General features: G+C 40.2%; 2 protein-coding genes across 2 annotated transcripts in view; one reads left to right on the top strand and one right to left on the bottom strand.

The window, feature by feature from the left end:
- Positions 1 to 21,161, top strand: part of LOC135078711 (cyclin-dependent kinase-like 4) — a 60,191-nt gene that overhangs the window by 34,105 nt on the left and 4,925 nt on the right. Inside the window, exons 2-11 of the mRNA XM_063973259.1 lie at positions 3,870 to 3,975; positions 5,236 to 5,376; positions 9,832 to 10,026; positions 10,731 to 10,900; positions 12,766 to 12,887; positions 13,946 to 14,123; positions 15,206 to 15,278; positions 16,637 to 16,711; positions 20,290 to 20,356; positions 20,764 to 20,843. Of these exons, the coding sequence (XP_063829329.1) occupies positions 3,913 to 3,975; positions 5,236 to 5,376; positions 9,832 to 10,026; positions 10,731 to 10,900; positions 12,766 to 12,887; positions 13,946 to 14,123; positions 15,206 to 15,278; positions 16,637 to 16,711; positions 20,290 to 20,356; positions 20,764 to 20,843 (1,164 nt within the window). The 5' untranslated portion in view covers positions 3,870 to 3,912. The remainder of the gene's footprint in view (positions 1 to 3,869; positions 3,976 to 5,235; positions 5,377 to 9,831; positions 10,027 to 10,730; positions 10,901 to 12,765; positions 12,888 to 13,945; positions 14,124 to 15,205; positions 15,279 to 16,636; positions 16,712 to 20,289; positions 20,357 to 20,763; positions 20,844 to 21,161) is intronic.
- LOC135078532 (microvitellogenin-like) lies at positions 17,151 to 18,900 on the bottom strand. Its single transcript, XM_063973071.1, has 2 exons — positions 18,540 to 18,900; positions 17,151 to 18,011 (listed from the first exon to the last, which is right to left on the bottom strand). The coding sequence occupies exons 1-2, from the start codon at positions 18,728 to 18,730 to the stop codon at positions 17,246 to 17,248; spliced, it is 957 nt and encodes a 318-aa protein (XP_063829141.1). The 5' UTR covers positions 18,731 to 18,900; the 3' UTR covers positions 17,151 to 17,245.

The following is a 21,161-nucleotide window of genomic DNA, read 5'->3' as shown; positions in this document are numbered from 1 at the left end:
CTGTTGCAGTTGCGCGAGGCATGGCCAAAGCCTTGGCATCGATAGCATTGGGTGCATTTATTGCCGCTTGGTTTGAAGCGTTCAATCACAATGGCGCAGTTCAATAGGTATTTTATTTGTTTGAACTTCGACATGTCAGTACCGGGCGGAAGTTGAAGGATGATCGGCAGGCATTGAACCGGCTTGCTAAGTTTGATGTGTGTAGCCGTTGCGCCTGGAAACCCTAAGGTCTCCAGTTCATCAACCAGGCAATCGAGAAGGTTGTTCGGCAATCCCTTGACAACCACTTTATGTAGCTTTTCATCCTTTCTGGTGAAGGTGTGAAACGATGCGTCTTCTTTCAGGAGACCGCTCTTGACTGCCTGATGTCCTGTAGGGGTGTAACATTGTATTTTGACTCTGTTGTTTCCCTTATACTCCAGATGATAACTTTTGTCATACTTGTCGATCACGTCTTTGATATATTGATGTGTCCAGTCCTCGCGAAGCTCAATGACAATCGGAGGAACATTTCGGGATTGCATCTTCTTAGAAGCCTTTTTAAAAGGCTCCATTGTTTCATAATCTTGATCAACGGGGAGCTTACTGAAACTGTTACTTGTACTAGTTTCATTATCTGCTGAAGGTCGTTTTGGGACAGCGATTCTCTTCGGGTATCGCCATTCATTAATCTCGTCCCCAGGTCTTTTGGCTGGGTTCGCATCCAAATTCGGGGTCGATGACGAACGTGTGACGAACTTATCCATTTTATCGATATCGATATCAGCGCATCACTAGGATTGCGGCCGGTAGAAATACGATTTTTACCGAGTGCGATGCGTGCGATCGTAGCGAGCGACCGAACCGAATTTAGTCTAGATTGACTTCTGCGAGCATGGTCGGCTAGAAGAAATACTCGCATCTTTTCAGTACCTATACTGTCAAAACTTGACCTTCACTGGTTGGGTTTTCATATTGGCGATCAAGCTGTAGATCCTGGCTACACAGGAGTTGCAGCGGCGGGAACGAGAGATGGGAATAGTCCCGTTAATCAGTCAGGCAGTATACTGTAAAACTTTTGAGATTATTCAATCTATGTGAGCTATAACTATCAAGTGCAAGAATGTTACACCAAAAAAGCCGAAACGAACAACCCTACCACATCAATATCAGGTTGAGCATATGACGTGAAGTTTTCATTGTATTTGTTTTCCGCCACGTAACCTTTGTTTAATATAATTGCCGCTGAACGCTTCTAAATGGACGTCAATTGAGTTATGATGTGTATCGAGCGGTTATATTCGAGTAGAACTATAAATTCGGCGTCAATAGCTGGCTGACATTGATACCTCGTCGAGTTGGATTAATAGAGTAGGTATAATTCCTAGGTATAAAATAGGCTACGTAATCCATCTTCGGGCACACCAGCGCCGCCAAGACAGCTAGGAGTCGGAGTGGTCGCCATGGCCGAAATCGGTCGGATGGATCATCATCATAGTTGAACGATGGTAGCGCCCCCCTGTCATTGAGTTTGGCGGGACAGTTCAGCATGGGTCATCTATAATACGATCGCTAAGGGCCCTTTCATATTAAGACTTTTTTAATTGTACTACCTATAACTTTCATGTGCGGATGATTAAGGTCATAGCGTAGTTATCAACTCGGAAAGGGATCAACCGCGAGGCGAGGCGTTTACCTTACGGTGCGGATACTGATCGCCTCGAGTTGATACGGTTACGATCCGTTTCCAGGTTGAAAAGTGTGCTTCGTTCTTTAAAGTCCGGTAAAAGAAAGATCCCGCGGCTTCGCCTGCGTGAATTTTTGTCTGTCACAAAAAAACTTTATCGCGAGCATCCCTGTTTTAAAAACCGGGATAAAAACTATCCTATGTCCTTTCCCGGTACTCAAACTATCTCTATGCCAAATTTCATCAAAATCGGTTCAGTTAGGCGTGAAAGCAAGGCAGACAGAGTTACTTTCGCATTTTAATAGTATAGATAAGTAGGGATTCAGTTTTGATTCATACATCAGTCTACTTTTATCTTGTGCTCTTGGTATGCAAGGGCAGGTAACAAACAGGTTTATATAATCTGTGACCCTGTCCTTCAGATCATTTGATACACAAAAATAGAATCCGATGCTATTGCCTGACTCGCACCATTATGTAACTTCGAAGGCTGACAGTCTAATCGTCATTGCATTGATGATCAAACTTTCATTGATTGCTTGATTCTTTAACTTCCTATTATTGGAAACATCGTTTATACATAGGTACTATTTTATTTTTAAGCATACGATTCAAAACACTATTGGTAAAAAAATGATGTCTTGTTTTCTTTTTTATGTGATTTCGTTGCGTCACCAATATGTTTTTCGTATTACTTATAGTGGTAGATAGGTATTAATTCCCCATTGAATTAAAAGGCTTTAAATTAAAAATACTTATACGTCTGATACACGATAATAACTGTCAAACGGCATTTAATAAGTCTTTCAGTTCATAATTACAGTTATAACGAAGTCTGAAACGGACATGTGATCCATTTTCTTTGTCTTCGGTTAAATTATTCAGTGGGGGTGTAATTTCAGGGAATACAGAAAATTATTTCTGCTTTTTGCCGTCAAAGTTGGACTGTTTTCAATTAATAATTATTTTGCTATTGATTTGTCGGCGGTTTGTGCTGCAATAGAATATTGAAAGACGCTTTATGAGGATGGATTGTTTGTAAATGTCACGATTTATGTTATAACTTTTGGACTAAGTGGACTGATGGTAATCACTTACCATAAAGATTAGTAGTGATTAGGTGGACCTTTTCAGCATATTTTCAAAAGATGGGTTTACTGAAAATTTCGCGGCCAGTCGCATCTGTAAAGAAACTTTGCTTAACTAATCCTGGGTTGAGTTGTGATGCTTATTACATTCCTTTTGTACCCTTTGCACCACCGGCCTGCACCACTGGTGGTGCAAAGGGTATTTTTAAATCCCTCTTGCACCACCAACAAATAGTGCTGTGCTACCATCGACTGTAAAACTAGTAGTATACTGTAAAATACTTAATAATTTAATTGTTATAAATAAACCAAAACCTACCTAAAAGTTTTAATTTGTGTGTGTGTAAGTGCCTATTTATAAACATTTCACTTCAGACCCACGATACCCCGGGCCTACATCCTACATACAACGAATAAAGTACCAGGGCAACATAACCATAAAGGAGCTATTTTATGATACATGATGTTTATTTCTCGGGTCAACCAAGAAGAATTTGATATAGCTCCTTTATGATTATGTTGCCCTGGTACTTTAGGAATTATTCGTTGTATGTAGGTATGAATGGTTGTTATTAATTTTTATGTTATGTTGTCAAATCTGTCCAGTAGTTTCGGAGCCTATTCAGTACAAACAAACAATCAAATCTTTCCTCTTTATAATATTAATATTATATGATTATCGATAATCGTTTTACAGTTAATGGTAGGGCGGCACTATTGGTGGTGCAAAAGGGATTAAAAAATACCCTTTGCACCACCAGTGGTGCAGGCCGGTGGTGCAAAGGGTACAAAAGGATTCACATTGAGTTGTCAACCGAGCCGAGTGGATGTGCGACCAAAATATTATACCTATAAATATAAATATAAAAATAAAACCTACTTATTTATTCAATTACAAATGTGACCTCAGGAAGGCATGAACTCGATTTGGGATGTCTTCTTCTTCATCGCTACACTCTTGCTAAAGTGGTCGTGGTCGTCACACCTGGTTTGGTGGCAAGCTTCACAATCCGTCGCCATTCCTCCCGCATTGCAGCCTTTCTTGTGCACTCGTGGAGTGGACCATTGACTGATTTTGGGATGTAGTCAAGCTATAAAGTTATAAATTGTTGCAGATATTTATCGTGACAAAAGTGAAGATGTCTCGCTGCTGTAGAGATGGACGCGCGCTTCTCACCCTCGCCTAGTCGCGGGATGGACAAATACGAACAGTTGGCTGTGGTGAGTTCTCTCTCACTCTCTCTCTCTTCCAAGTCTCTTTGTTTTCGCTCTTGGATAATATGTCACCGTAAAATTGTGAATTCCGTCAGATTATAATCTGACGTAGTTAAATTACAATCTAACCTTCTTTTTTTTTTTTTGTACGTGGAAAAAATGCATAAAACTGCATACCCGCCGCTGTGGTCAGGCGACGGGTTATGTGGGGCTCTCCATGCCAGAAGGGCAAGGCCTACCCACTAAAACAACCACGAATGTCCTTCTTTCTGGGCATAGGGGAAATGCCGGTATAGCGAACCTTGTCCCGATTTCGGCCTATGCCCAGTTTGTCCAGCAGTGCGGACCCACCTTTTGTGCCACAGACATCGAGTGCGCTTTCGCGCATACTATGTACAGAACTATACAAACATACAGAATATATTTACAATAAGATATTATTTACAATGACAATTATTTACAATAAGATCCAGTCAACAGGTGTAAATAGCCTGTCGACTGGCGCTCATCAGTCCTCTCCTAGTTAACTATCAGAGACGGCGCGCAAAAGCCCGCCGCCTCTGGCCCACCCTCTTGCGGCGTATGGGATCGGCAGAGGGATCCTCCTCCCTTTCCCGTTCCGCCGCCTCCTTTGTGGCAATCACAGCTTCGCAGAAAGCCTTGACCGCGTCCCATCCTGGTTTGCTGCCAACCATGGCCTTGATCATTGCCGGCAGTGTAATGTCCAATCCGATTGCCGCTTGGAGCCTGGCTCGTTGCGGCGCCCACGCGGTGCACAAATTACAATCTAACCTAACCTAACCCACTGTTAGTTTACAATCTAACGCGTTATATTATAAACTGATAGAGTTCACAATTTCACGTTGACAGATATGGATGGTATGTGATTGTTTGTGAAGATAGGTAAACAGAGGGCTTAATGTGAGTTTACTTCAAATGTCGCCACTAGTGAGCGCGTCAAAAAAATCTATAAAGATTTTACTTCTTGAAAGTATCCGCTAAGGTAATTTTTTTCTCAGTACTAGCTAGTGAAGACTTTGATGTAAACTCACGCTAAGCCCTCTGTTTGCCTCATTTTTTTCCCAACGGGTTACACGTTACAGTGTGACTGGTTGAGACGTGATGTGCAGTGCAGTGCACCCTGCACGAAATTACTTTCCGGTACCCCTATTCCTTAGGGGAAGGCCTTGGTCCAGCAGTGAATGTCATTTGGCTGGCGAACGAACCCCTATTTCTATTTTATCGTGATTTGATTTATATTTTCAGGTGGGTGAGGGCTCGTACGGCGTGGTGCTGAAGTGCCGCCGGCGGGACAATGGCCAGTTGGTGGCCATCAAGAAGTTCCTCGAGACCGAGGACGACGCCGCCGTCAGGAAGATGGCGCTGAGAGAGATTCGGATGTTGAAGGTGTGGTTTCGTGTGTCACAGACCTATGAAATTTCTTGATAATTACATTAAATTTAGGAATCTACGCTTACTAGGGAGTTAGCGGCCATTCTCAGATTGGCTAATTTTTGCGTGTCCGGGCTGTTAAATCGTTAAAAATGACAAATTAGAGACATGCAAGTATTTTTATAATTACTTAACAACCCCATCCAGTTGTGCATTAAATCATAGGCCTCTATTTTAAGTATTTGTGACTAAATTAATTTCATGAACCTCTGTTCTCTAATTACCGTTACGCGTCCGCACACCGACTTAATGTTAAAAGTTGGCTGTAATTTTTATATCGTATAGATTTGGTTCACTCCATTCAACATTTTAGAGAGTACAAAAGATTGTCTTATGCATAGCAAAATATCTATTCAATAGAACCATTCTGTAAATAATTAGAATTAAAAAACTGTTTGTCCGAGCGAAAGTCCTAATTCCCGTGACGTTTTCTGTTTTTGGGCACACAAGCCTAAATAATAATATTTGACACATCATTTACGCGTGCAGCGCGAGCCCTTAGTTAGTTCTAAGACATGTTAGCAAGTAGACGTCTATTGCGTTGGCGTACAGTCGACCAATTGTGTAAGAGTATAATTACCATATCTTTGGTTTTCAATTTTTCTATTTACCATGTCCTTATTTTTATACTTGATTTTTGAAGGTAGATCCACATTGTTGATTTAAATAGAATCAGTACTTTGGCCTTCATACGTTGTAGTAAGACAGTATTTGCATACGCTGCAGATTTTGGAAATTTTGAAGAAAAACTATCGTTTTATAATTTCCATGTACTAATTACCGTATATTTATAATCACCGTTGTATGAAATTATTATCTACAAATTGCACTCACGATTGAATAAGTATGATGATAAAATGTGAAATGTACCTAGACTTTCGCATAACAACTTTACGGACTTTTCTTCCAATCTGACATCAAAGTCTTGAAAAGCTTTCGTTAGAGTAACCTCCAAATGATTCGATTTCATGACGAATGTTCAGCTTCAGTTGCTGCATGGTTGTTGGATTTTAAAGTATATTTTAACCCCTAAGGTAACCCCACAAAAAGAAGTTAGCTGGAGTGAAATCGGGGCTTCCTGATGGCCAGGAGATGTCACCCCTGCGTGAAATATGTCTCATACCAGATATTTATTTTTATTATTAATATCATTGATATGAACATGTTAAATCATTAATTAATTCTAATATAATCTATCCATATTACCTTTGCCCTAAGAAGATGAGATTGTCCAACAGTAACACTTACCTGGCGTGATCACATTAAGAACAAAAGGGAACAAATCAACAGACAATGGGACTTTTCAAGACAAGAGTGTATAGGCATTTTGTACCATCCTAGACTGCATCCTAACTGCTTTGTTATGCATAGAAAAAACTTCGTGATATACAATGGATACTGGGCAGAAGAAGCTTGGAAAACAAACTATATACAAATGCATCCTAAGACCCACGTAGACATATGGTATCGACTTAGCCTCGCAAATGTAGAAATACTTTAACGTTTTTAAAATAAAGTATTAAAAATCTTGAGCTGTGCACCTTGGTTTACAAAGTCCACTGAAGTGATACCAAACGTCAAAGAGGGTGTAGAAAATTCATGTAAAGCTTAAAAACAAAGACTAGACCGTCATGAATCTATTTGCTGCATCCCTTCTTAATTCTGAGAATTCTGCATTCAGGCTCAACTTATTGTAAAAGAATCGAGGTGACAAATCATGGGATATGCAGAGCTGGAACTGTCATTATTACAAATTCAATTTAATCTGATAATGGGTGATGGCTGATCGCAGATTCTATAGATTAAAAAGAGGAAAAATCACTTATATGATTAATTACTTTTTCGATATATCCGGTATATATCCGGGATATATCCGATATATCCGGAAAGTCTAATTTGTGAGACCTCCTGATCCATTATTTGTACGTTAAATCGTTTGTACCACATTTCAATCAAATAAATGATGATTAAGATTTTGATCCAGCTAAATGCTCTCATTTGAAATATGACACGTAGCCCCTTCTTGCTGAAACTAAGTGTTCCTGTTATAGCCTCGATTCTTACATATATCAATAATATATCTTGATCAATATCTTGATACAATAAATAATAGAAATTAGTGTTTTTCTTTTTGCAAAGGGTTATCAAGTGTACCTACAGTGTTTTTTATGACGCTATATATTTGTATACAAATTTATCAATGCAAGATGTTGTTTTTTTGCTATTTTACATATCTTTTCTAATTACCGTTAGATTAAGTATTAGCCTTATCTAATTACCGTGACCATAAAATTTTTGGGTCTCATTTACGCGAAAACCGCTTGAAATAATTTGACGCCTTTACGATTGTTAACCCACTTACTCCTACCAGGCGTTATAACACCGCTAAAAAGTAGTTCGGAATATCCTCAGATAAATTATAAAAATTTCGAGAATTTGTTTACTGTCCCTTGTATTTTCTCTTCATTACGAATCAAACTGTAATTGAGTATGTTCGATATCGCATATTTGCTTTATTTTGTTAGTTTTTTACTATTTTGAATTCTGTTATTTAGTTTTGTGCAAAAACGTCTTATAAAAGCTAAGATATTTCATAAACTTGCTAGTAATGCCTCAGATTATACTAGTTATTATTTTATGTACAACTGTTAGCTACAAAACTATAAACTTATGTTTTTGAAAAGCTTTACATTTTTGAGACTTTTGATGACAAAATTACGATCGGTGTTTTAACACCTGGTCGCATAATCGACGTCTAACTTGTATATTAATTAAAAGTTTAGGCCACGATATAAAAGACCGCTGAGACTTCACGAAATAGTGGACGTATTAGAAAACATTGACGACGATGCCCAGATACCGAATTACATAGCAATTTTACCACCAGAAAATGCTAATGCAGAAGCAACAGATGAAGATTCTGGTGAAGAAGACCACGTTACCTTACAAAATCTTCCAGGTTAGCCTGCTTCCGTTTATCTAACTATAGTTACTTATAGCGTGAAAGTTTTCTATTGCTATTTTTCGTGAACTTCCAGGTTCTCAACTTAAGAGCCGAGGCAGAAGTGCAGTACGACCTTGGACGAATCAACCACAGTACGACAAGTCTTCTTCTGACAAAGAGGATAACATCCCGCTCTCTGAATTTTTTAAAGTAAGACGAAATGAATCTAAAGATGCCTCCAATGCAGCTAGTTCTTCTGCCATGAAAGTACCTACAGCAATCACAATTATTACAACAATGCAATATAGTACAAGTACCTTCTGTGAAAGTTTGTGCCAAAATGCCTAAAATATACATGGCAAAGCAGTTATATTCCGAAACAATATTTATGAAGAATGGCGCGACAACCAGGGTCTACGGAGCTCACATCCCTATGTACTACTGTACTTACGAGTAGGTACTACACGCAACTGACATGTAAAATTTGCAAGAAAAAATCAATTCGGTGTAAAAATGCGCCACGTACTAAAGTATCCTAGGTTATGATTTATGTCTCTACCATCCTCCTACCTCCTCTGAATAAGATTTTGGTATTTTTTTAATAAATGAGTATAACTTACAGCTCGTTTTTAACTCTTGAACCTAACAAAATCAAAGTATATTTTTTTCTCGTAGTAGTAGTCCATTCTCCGACCAGGTGTTAAAACACCACCCATTTTCCGGCTTTTCCAGTTGACCAAGAATTTTTCTAATATTTTTCTGTGGATACTTGACCTCTATTTAGAAACATACTAAAAATTCATATAAATTGACAAGGATAAAAAGTTTCAGGAGTATCTGGGTTAAATTCGTACTTTTCATGTGTTTTATATTTAAATGCATTTAAGTCAATAAAGCCAAATTTCAAAAATGATATGGTAATTAGGCTGAGAACGCCTAATCGTGAGAATGACCGTTAGTTTCCGTCCTGGACACATATCCCGGGCACGGGAGCGGTGCCTTACAACCACTGCCTCCCGCCCGTACAGGTCCAGTCATGCTTTAATAACTTTAAATTGCAAGTTATTCCAGGTTTATCGATTTTAAATAATAAATAGTAGACAATATTTTGTTCATTGGTCACCGACCCATTAGTTAGAGACCAAAATCGTCGAGTATCGAAAATTACGTAGCCTTGTAAACGTAGGGCATTACTTCTATTTTATGATTATTCCTTAGTAACTACGACAATGATCTGAGGCTGAAGCCTCTCCCACTAGCGTCTTTCGAACGTTGTCGTCCCGCCAGCATCTACGCATCGTCGATGCGGTGCATCTGCTCTCTCTTTAAACTAAATTACGCGACACCAGAGCGTTACGTAAATCCTACGTTCGGCAGCGCCGCATCTACGCTGTGCGAGCGCTGGCAAGACGACAACGCACGAAAGTCGCTAGGGCCCTTACTACGACAATGATCTAAATGTTCAGAAGCTGCGGCACGACCACCTGGTGAACATGATCGATGTGTTCCGGCGCAAGCGGCGGTTCTACCTGGTCTTCGAGTACCTAGACCACACGCTGCTGGACGAGCTGGAAGGCTGCCCCGGCGGGCTAGGCGAGGACACCGCCAAGAAACACCTCTACCAGCTCTTGAAGGGCATCGATTATTGTCACCAGAACTCTGTGAGTGATCGCCGATGTTTTTTTAGTCCATGTGGGTGACCCTATAAAGCTTCAACCACACCAATGCGAGCAGATCGCCATCGCCGGCGCGATCATAGGCCAATGACAGGTCGCGCGACCCATGACAGTCCGCGCGACCTGTCATTGGCCTATGATCGCGCCGATGGAATCTGACAATCATTGAGGGAGGCCTATGTTCAGCAGTGGACGTCCTATGCCTCACGGCCGCCTCTTTGGCCGCGCGACACTGGCCAGCAAGAAATCTGCTTTCTTTTTCTCGATCGACAATATCGATATTCTTTTGTTTTTTCTCGTTCGTCTCTCGGTTTTCCACGTGCGTCTCGAATTCGTAAATGTTGTAAATAATAATAATAATAATAATAGCTTGGGCCCTGCTCCGCTACCAGCGGATTAACTATTTTTAAGAATTTTTTTTATAATGTATTTTTAGTTTTTTTATAATTTACATTGTAAAAAAAATATTAAAAATAAGAAGGAAATTGAATAAAGAGATAATAATAATAATAATTACCTCGTATCTCTCGATTAATAATTATATCAACGACACCATATTATTATGTTGCGCTTCTAGAAATTGCATGCTAGTAAGTAGTGGTGCGTTTCCACAGTCGCGGAAATAAACGTTTCCTCACTTATTTTGAAGCCATTAGGCTCATCAACCAATACAATGATAATGATTTCAGATAATCCATAGAGACGTGAAGCCGGAGAACGTTCTGGTGTCGAACGCGGGCGTGGTGAAGCTGTGCGACCTGGGCTTTGCGCGCGCGCTGGCCGCGCCCGGGGAGCCCTATACTGAGTACGTGGCCACCAGGTGGTACCGCGCGCCCGAGCTACTGGTGGCCGAGCACAGGTTAGATAAATAAGATTTTTTTCAATACACATTGACACACAATAAGCAAAAAGTAAGCATAACAAACACAGGAGTATCAGAAAAATTGTTGCATTAGTTACCCAAAAAAAAAGAAAAACCTGCGCTAAGATGTAAGTGTTCCGCAGCGATGCAAGAAAACAGAGAGCTCAATTTAGACACTGCTCTAAGAAGGAGCAGAACACTGATTTTCAGCTCTTGCTTGAAAAAAAAAAAGAATGTAGACGCATGAGAATGGTATAAGAATAATAATAAGTACTACGTACAGAAGTTTTACTTCGCGAAGGTATTTAATAAAATGTATGCTCAATGTCATTAACAATATGGTGTAATTTAGCCTATCTCAAGAGTCAAGCACCATTTTGTTGACAAACGTCAGTGATCGGCACTGCGCCGAAGCTATAGGGCTGACTTCGGTAAAATGAAGTGACGTTAGGTGCCAAACTGCGGAAAATGGCGGAGGAAATACATGATTTAGCATGAGTTATCATGAATAATATTAACTACTTATTTACCTCTCAGTGTCTTGAGGCAACTTAAAAAAGTACATTCTGTGTTTTTATTATTATTTAGGCAGTTAAATACTGCACAGTATTTAGTATACCATTTTCTTTATTTTCTTCCATCATACACAAGAATACGCGTGCGTGAGTCAATGTTCGCTCGTATGTGAGGCCTTGTCGAATAGTATCCTGTAGGTGGGCCATCGGGCGTGTTTTGTTTTCGATGTAAACTCGCAGAGATGGACAGGCCTGATGGTAGATAAGGTGGTGAAAATTTTGTACTATTGTAAACATTTCATGGGGCCCGCATGCGTATTACGAATCTTAGCAACAAGTCCAGTTGCTAGTTGCACAATAACAAAGAGAGGGTGTGTTTGTAACGTCAAATGTCAGCGAGACTTCAGATGTGTTTCAGACTTGTATGCTTTGTCAAGTCATATGTCACCTCTCCCGTACCTTAGGCACTGACTCGGCTATGTCATCATCATCAACAGGCCCTTTACAGTCCACTGCTGGACTACGAGCCTCCTCCATTATATTCAAATTCAAATTTATTTATTTGCCAGAAACAGATAACATAATGATGGTCAAATATACATAAAATAAAGTCCATGTTTCGCTAAATACATCTTAGCATGCAATAAAGAAAACAAGATTACAATCAATTACAGTCATGATTTTCATATTCAGTTACAGAGTAAAAGGTTTTCTGTAACAACCAGGTATGTAACTCCTTCTTAAAGTCTTTTAGTGGAAGGAGTTTAATGTTCGATGGCAACCTATTATATGTATATTTTGATGCCCATAGAGTAACCATTTTTTTGGAACAATGTTAGGAGGGTATAATGGAGGGTTTTACCATAATAGGGATGTTTCCTGGGTAAAAAAGCAAGAGTTTTAATTAGTCCGTCAGTTAGCTTATCAAAAACTACTCGACACGTATTTTTCACTTTTTAAAACTAATGAAAATGTAAAGAGACAAAGCGTGCCAAAGTTCTAACGAAAAGGTCAGTGAGTGCGTAAAAGTGCAGCATTTTGTGACGTTGCGCGGAACTTCAACGCACTATAACTTTTTAATTATTTGTTTGATTGACAATTTAAAATATAGGTACGTGTCCAATATTTTTTTAAATTAAAATAGACGGACCAAAAAAATTTTTTAGGAAACTATCCTATCTCGCTGTTTTTCAGAGAGCGCTGCTGCCCGATCTCTGTTTCATGTGTAGTGCCTAAGTCGCCTCTTACGATACCCGCGGGAAGAGTAGGGGTTGGTGACAAATGTATTCTACTCTGCCGTCACCACTCAGCTATGTGCTAGATCTGTAACTGAGGTTTGTGTCACAGGTACGGCCCCGAGGTTGACATCTGGGCTATCGGCTGCCTGTTCGCTGAGATGCTGACGGGCGACCCGCTGTTCCCTGGCGACTCGGACATCGACCAGCTCGCGCTCATCATCAAGACTGTTGGTGAGACTTCATTGACACTTAATTTATTTTGCAAAATTGGCACAGTTCACACTACGAATGCCTATGGTGCCCGGTTCCCACTACGCTGGACCGGCAAACCTGCCGGACGGGTAAAAGGGCTAGCGGCTGTACAATTATGAAGCTATTGACATTGTCTCGGCATTTTTGCCAGGTTCGGTATTTTTCCTATTTTCTTGTGGGATCCGGCGTAATTTGAACACTATCCGGCGTCCGGTTTCCGGCAAATTTGCCGGTACAGCGTAGTGGGAACCGGGCCTAACGTTCAGTTTTAAATAAACAACTTGAAAAAATCGAACTGCCTAAAGCGGGACTCGAACCCACGACCTTCCGCTTGCCGGGCGACTGCTCTTTCAACATTGATGAAATAAAACGCGGCCATAACAGCGTATTACACTTGAAAATTTCGACAGGATCATCCAGTGTCTAAATAGCTCAGTTGGAAGAGCAGTCGCCCGGCAAGCGGAAGGTCGTGGGTTCGAGTCCCGCCTTAGACAGTTCGATTTTTTCAAGTTGTTTATTTAAAACTAGCTTTCCGCCCGCGGCTTCGCCCGCGTGCAATTTTGTCTGTCACAGAAAAACTTTATCGCACGCGTCCCTGTTTCAAAAACCGGGATAAAAACTGTCCTATGTCCTTTTCCGGGACCTCAAACTATCTCTATGCCAAATTTCATCAAAATCGCTTCAGTGGTTTAGGCGTGAAAGCAATACAGACAGACAGACAGAGTTACTTTCGCATTTATAATATTAAGTACTAGCTGACCCGGCGAACTTTGTTCCGCCTTAATGGCAATAAATAAGCAGACTTTTTTTTTTTAATTTCGAACGGGATAAAAAGTATCCTATGACCTTCTCCTGGCTCTAAACTACCTCCCTGACAATTTTCAGCTAAATCGGTTCAGCCGTTCTTGAGTTATAAGTGGAGTAACTAACACGACTTTCTTTTATATATATAGATATAGATAGATTTAGTTTGAGAAGCGACTCTATTCGCTAAGAAGTTTTAATAATAAGTTACGCTCGGTGTCGGTGTGGGGCAGGCAAGCTGGCCCCGCGACACCAGCAGGTGGTAGCGCGGCTGGCTGGCGGCGCGGCGCTGGCGGCGGAGGCGAGGCGCGCGGCTCTGCCCGGCGTAGGCGCTGCGAGGGACCTGCTCGCCGCGTGTCTGCGCACGGAGCCGCGAGCGCGACCGCAGGCCGCCGCGTTGCTGAGGCACAAGTACGCGTGTTAAGGCAGGGCACTCACCTGCCATGTAGCACGTAACGTAGCATGTAACGTGTCCAACCTTTAAGTGAGTACGGCTCGTCCACGGTCATCGCATATCTGGCTGCGAGCTCCTGGATCCTACTGCCGCCTTTGTGCTCGCAGTGATACCGCCAGTCGGCGGGTCGCTACGATCTCCCTGCGAACCACGCGCGAGCATCTCGCAGCGGGCTCATGCCTATGTACTCACTTGATACAGTATTTGATACATTACATGCTACACGGCTAGATATTCCTTCGGAATAGAGCAACAACCACGAGCTGTCAAACAAAACCGTTTTTGGATGACACTGGAATTTATACGTTGATTATTTCACTGCTTTGTACCAATTCAATCACTGAACTAGACACGTTTCTGAAGCGCTATTTCTCATAAACATCCACCATTTCACTCACGTAGAATCTGAAAAAATCTAACTCACATTCAGCGTGCCAATGAGTGCTAAAGAACTGTCAAATAATTGCAAAAACGGTTTTGTTTGACCTGACGGCGACGGCATCACGCATGTCTTTTTATCACACAGTGTTGCTGCTAGTGTCGTCTCGCTCGCTCAGTTCTTTGTTGATCTATTCCGCTAGGTATATAACTTTATGTTCCATTCATACTTTACATAATAGGGGACTCACCAGACCTTCGGCCATCCGTCCTGTCGCAGGGTGCCGGCACTCATGAATGGCTTGGCCTGACATTTTGAAACTCCTGAAATGGAACTTTTGAATACAAAGCAGCTCCTGGTAAAGAAGCGCCGCATATGATTTGTGTTATTTTCTCTTCATCGTCATGATTTCAGCCATAAGAAGTCGACTGCTGTACATAGGCCTCGCCCAATGATTTCCATATTGACCAGTTGGTAGCAGCAAACATCCATCGCCTTCCTGGCTACCTACATCGTCAGCCCACCGTGTGGGGACGTCCCTCACTGCACCCTATGTTTCCGACCGTGTGACAAGCATAGGAAAAATTTAGGAGCTGGTTTACGGACTAATCGGGTTATTGATTATATTCCTACGATGTTTGATAAGACTAAAACTTACAGATACTTCACTGTAGATGGCTTTGCGGAGAGCTTCAACGCGGAACTACGGAAGAAACTTGGCAAAGAGATTGAGGTATGTAATATTAAGTTAATGCTTACAGTATAAAAAAATTGGTTTCTTTCAGTGGATGTTGTAAAAGACGACTTAGGCCGACAATACACGGACAGCTCGAGCAGTTAGTCAGTGATCAACATACACGGACCGCTCTTGCAGTCAAGAGTCAACAGCTGCCAGTGATAACTGCTCGAGCAGTTAGTATTAACTGCTCAACAAATCACAAGCGCGCGCGTCGTGGAACAAAGAAAGTGGGCGGAGGTAACTGCGCGAGAGCTGTCGACAGCTCGAGCAGTCAGTGTATGGCTGGCGACTGCTTGACCGCATGGTGAAAATTCACCGTGCTGTCGACCGCTCGAATCAGTTGCAACTGCTCGAGCGGTTCGTGTATGTGCGTCCATAGAACTCTGCAGTTTACTGTGCAGTCGCAGCTTGAAGTTGTCGGATACTAGCTGCTTCAAGCTGTCCGTGTATGGCGGGCCTAAGGCCCGATTCGACCAAACTTTTATTCGAGAATAACTCTTGGTATAACCACAGAATAATAATAAGTACTACGTACAGAAGTTTTTCTTCGTGAAGGTATTTAAAAAAATGTATGCTCAATGTCATTAACAATATGGTGTAATTTAGCCTGTCTCAAGAGTCAAGCACCATTTTGTTGACAAACGTCAGTGATCGGCACTGCGCCGAAGCTATAGGGCTGACTTCGGTAAAATGATGTGACGTGAGGTGCCAAACTGCGGAAAATGGCGGATGAAATACATGATTTAGCATGAATTATCATGAATAATATTAACTACTTATTTACCTCTCAGTGTCTTGAGGCAACTTAAAAAAGTACATTCTGTGTTTTTATTATTATTTAGGCAGTTTAAAACTGCACAGTATTTAGTACACCATTTTCTTTATTTTCTTCCATCATACACAAGAATACGCGTGCGTGAGTCAATGTTCGCTCTTATGTGAGGCCTTGTCGAATAGTATCCTGTAGGTGGGCCATCGTGCGTGTTTTGTTTTTGATGTAAACTCGCGGAGATGAACAGGCCTGGTATAACTGACACATTGACAGTTTCAGTATGGGAAATATGTCAAAACTGTCGATTTATTCTGAGATTAATATTTACTCTTGTTTGGTCTAATCCACCCTATAGGACAAAAATGCGAATATCAGGCCTCCCCAAGCCATCGCGAGGAGTATAATATGCTGAATAAAATTTATCTCTGGTGCATTAGAGTTGGTGACAAAATCTGTATTGGAGGCTAAAACGACCTAATTGATGATTCTAAAGAATTTATCTCAATCAATATTATGGTTTATGAGATTTGTTCTGGTTTAATAATAATTTTTAAATCCGGGATTTTTGCTACGATTTCAGACCCCTCCTACACAACAAAGCGCGGCCCGCGTTGCGGGGAAACCGCGACAGCAATGGACTTTGAACATAATACCGGTAAGGTTTAAATTTCAGTGGCTTTAATCTAACCTTCGAATTCAAAGTAGGCATACCCGGATAGATACCATTTTACAAGTGTTTAATCCACTGCTTGCTTCAGTGAAACGCCGAGGAACTGCCCAATGAGGGCTACAGTATTAGCGCTTACTAACTGGCGTCAATTTATAGTAGAGTAGTTAGATACCTTATTTATTAAATGAATTATAATAAAGATACTGTTTGCTCGCTAGTGGTTAAGACAGTAGCCTCAACTGATGAGCGCTAAAGCTGTAGGAGGTCTATTGCATTTACTTTCACTGGGTTGGCACCACTGCCGAGTAAGGCCTTGTCTCTCGCCAACGGTACCAACTTTATGGCACAATAACGATAGCCCCCATTGAGTACATTTATCAGGGATTTATTTAAAGGTATAAAATAAAAGCAATTTAATCATAGTGTAACATTTTAATGTCAAATTAGGCTCCTAGAAATATCCTTTATTAAATACATTTCAATGTAAGAATAGGTATCGTTTCGAAGACTAATCTGTGTTTAAGGTTTAATAGCCCAAGCGTAATATGAAGGGTCTTGGTGGATTTTCCCGTTATGACCCCAAAGTTTTCGGTCACCCATGCTGTCAGCCGACATCTGCAACTTGAGACCTTGGCTGAATTGCCGGTTGATGATGTAGAAGAACATATACCCATCTATGACAACTGGCTCCAGGATCCAAATGTGCCTTTGTGTCCCATCGCCGCTAGACCCAAACGCTCCTCTGTAACCTACTTGATCTTCGTATAACTCTAACTTTAGAAACATATTATAGTCGATGTTCTTTATCTTGAAGAAGACTTGGTTGTTCTCCCAGACAGGGAGTAGTTTCCATTGTACTCGATCACTAGTCACGTCCTTTGAGTCGCCCCACGCAGTCCTGTCTCCGTCACCATCGATGTTAACACCCAGTTTCAACGCTTGACCGTACTCTTTCTGTACCAATGTCACATTATCGTCGAATATACGTTTGAATACTGTTGGCATATGGTTTTCAACGGCACGTCTTTCGTCACTAATCCATAGCTGGTAAACGTAACTCAGAAGGTTTCTGTTACCTTCCTGAGCAAGTTTTTCTACCACACTGGTAATGTATGCCGCATGGTTATTATCAATTATGTATTTGGTGGTTTTGACTGCGTGAGAGTACGACCCCTGTACGATGCTTTTGTATAGTTCTTGAGTAATTTCTGTACCGTTAAGATACGCGATATGAGCTGGTGTTGTGCTGTAAGAAGACATCGTGCTCTCCTGTTGTGATTGGACTCTGAAACAAGAATGTGTAAATTAATCATCATCATCATCATCAACAGCCCTTTACAGTCCACTGCTGGACTATGAGCCTCCTCCACTATAGTAGAGGGTTTTGCCATAATCCCCACGCTTGGCAGACGGGTTGGAGATCGCAGTTTAAAAGATCCATGTTTGTCAGAGAGCGCTGCTGCCCGTTCTCCGTGTAAATTAATACGTACATTATATTACAGTAATATTTCTTTTTACAAATAATATTGTCAGCTACAATCTCAATTATTTTCATATAACTAATAACAATCTCAAGAAACACAAGTTGGTGTGGCGCAATTTCATAATAATTATTGTAATTTATTATTTAAAGGGGTTATTCCCAAAAAATGTAAGTTCATACTTTGATTCCAAAGGCTATAAATAATTCTAATCAAATCATTTATTAATTGCAATAATAAGTATGAAATTGCGCAACCACCAGTTTGTGTTTCTTGAGATTATCAGTTTTAAGAAAACAATAAAAATTGTAGCTAGCAATATTAATACTAACCTCGAAAGGCTTCCACTTATATTAGTCTCTTTGTCAAATTTATATTTCAAAACTTGTAACATTTCTGCGTACATTTCAATGCCTTGAATCTGATCCAATGCAGTCCCCATCAAACTTGATTTCAAATAGTCAATTTTTTCCGATACTGACAATTCAGTATTTTTGTCAACTTTATCGTTGAAAACGGCCATAAATTCTGAGAAACCGCTGCTACCATCAAATTTAGGTACATCGATAGCTCGTTCAAGAGATTTAGTTTGTAATTTTTTTTCAGAATTGAGAATTTGCTTCCTTTTCAGTTTCAATTTTATTTCAGTGTAAAAGTCCTCTATGCTTTCTGTATTTTCATATTGGCATAAGAGTAAATCCCTACATTGCACATACTTGACAAAATTCATGTCGAGCAAATCTACTTTGATTTCCAACAAAACGTTGTCAGCTTCATTAAAATCTGAGCTTTTAGTGAATTCGCTAATTTTGTAAATTAAGTCTTTGGCAGAACGTTGAAGTTCCAAGTATCTATGTTTGTCTAAACTGTTGCCCTGAAGTAATTTTACGTGGGACATTTTGGTTATTGAGAATATTATATTGGTTAAAAATTTAAGACTTACCAACAATACTGTGAAACAGAATGGTGAAAAAACCGAAAACGTAACTTATTTATACTAAATTATTTCACATTTATCGCCTTGTGGTTAAACTATTTTTCCAGAAAATGCATGGGAACAATACTTGAAGCAAAATATTTTTTTGTGGCAAACCACAAAATAGTGTAGACGATATCACATCATATCAAAATTGTTATCGAAACTACCTAGGACGGGAAAAATATTTAGTTATAGATCTTTGTTATTAAGTTTTAATGCTGCAAAAAATGTATTTATTATAAAGGCATCAATATAGGCAATCGAAATCACGTTTGTGTTCTATAAATTATAATAATATGTTCTTTTCAGGGCACTTCAGTACGGCTAGCACGAGAAACTTTCGAGTTCAAATCGTTTGCGTACTCGAATCGCCATCAAAAGATTTAGTAAGAAAACTACAACAGCGCCCTTGTGAACGTGTCGTAAAGTGAACTTAATATGAGATGTGGTTGCACGAAACTTATTTTGAGAATCAAAATTGTCACGTTATTGTTTAATTCGAAGACTGAGTATCGAATTTTATCGAGTACGCAAACGATTCGAAGACGAAAGTTGTTCATGCTAGAGGTACAGGTCCCAAATATCAGTGTAAGCTATAATCGGGTCCTGAAGTGCCCCACTTTGGAAAAACACAGGAAAAACATATCAGCTGGAGCTAAGAAGTGGTGGATGAAAGTCAACCTTTGTTTATTAAAAGAAACACAATTTGCAAGTTTTTCTGATATCCTTACTAAATGGATACAACTTTGATTTATTGAATGCCTTAGCTTAGTATATTTTTGGAAAATCCTAAGAACGTAACCGTGTGGTTTGCTAATTAGTTAGGCATTGCTAAAAAACAATGTTGGGACTTGATTTGTCGTAATTTATATTGAACCCTTTTTGGCACCAAAATACACCATTTTTTTATCTGACGTTATTGTATTTTTGTGTATTTTTTTGTTTCTTTCTTTAAAATGTCTCGGTTTGACGGTCTCCTTCTGGCTGGGTTAGAACTATCGTACCTCTCTATCTTCTTAAATAGAGAGTATACTATTCAAGAGATGATTTTTGTATTTAATTAATTAAGTAATCCTAAAGAAATAAATATTTATTTTGCATAGGATCACAGTCGATCACGGACGGACAGCATCGCTGGAGAATCGCTAATCGATTACAATTATACGCCAAGTAAGTAAAATACCGTAAAATAATGTAAATATTATAGCCTGACGAGAAACGCTAATTGCCTTTTATAGTGCAATAGGTACTGTCTTTATACCTGTGTTTATTTAATTATGACACATTCTGTGCGCGCCGCGATAAACGGTTATCACGCCATTTTGTCGATTTTTCCCATACATTTTGACGTCGATAAAAGTTATCACGGCGCGCATCTTAGGCCTACTGGTCTGATTATAGAAGACATAACTGGAAGGCGCTGGACGCAAGCCGCTACCAAATACCAATCGATCAACATGGAAATCATTGGGGGAGGCCTACAATGTCTGTCTGTACCTATTTAACGTTTGACGTAGAGTTCAAATGATTTGATGGTTTCCACTTTGTTATTGTCATAATTATTATCTTGTTTTCAGCTTCAGAGATGCACCCAGAGCCAGTGGAAGTAAAACCCGCCGTTGAACAGTCCGCAGCGCCGGCGCAGGACTCCAGCGAAGTACGTACAACCCAATCGAGCTAACTGCGCACCTCGTTGGAATGCAGTCCGCACTAGTGTCGATGTGACGTCACGGCTACTAGGTGCGCAGTTAACTTGACCGGCTTGAAACAATGCTGCCATTGCATTTTTCATTGCAAAGCTGTCATTACTTTAGCTTGCCTACTCGATGGACCGACGACCGAAGACTAGATGGCAGCGATTGGTAGATTTTTTTTTTTAGATTTTTATCAACTATAAAATAGACTTTCAGGATCAGTAACCAGTTTTTTGATAATATCTTGTAAGTAGTTTAGAAATAATAGAGTGAGATCACTT

This window comes from Ostrinia nubilalis, chromosome 15 (assembly GCF_963855985.1).
Source record: "Ostrinia nubilalis chromosome 15, ilOstNubi1.1, whole genome shotgun sequence".
Taxonomy (NCBI): domain Eukaryota; kingdom Metazoa; phylum Arthropoda; class Insecta; order Lepidoptera; family Crambidae; genus Ostrinia; species Ostrinia nubilalis.
The sequence above is the reverse complement of the archived record's forward strand: the minus strand, read 5'-3'. Positions and strand labels throughout refer to the sequence as shown.

Coding starts and splice junctions, on each gene's coding strand:
- LOC135078532 (XM_063973071.1), bottom strand. CDS start 18,730: ATGGCCGTTTTCAACGATAAAGTTGACAAAAATACTGAATTGTCAGTA. Junction 18,012..18,539: donor ATAAGTGGAAGCCTTTCGAG/GTTAGTATTAAT, acceptor TTCTTGTTTCAG/AGTCCAATCACAACAGGAGA.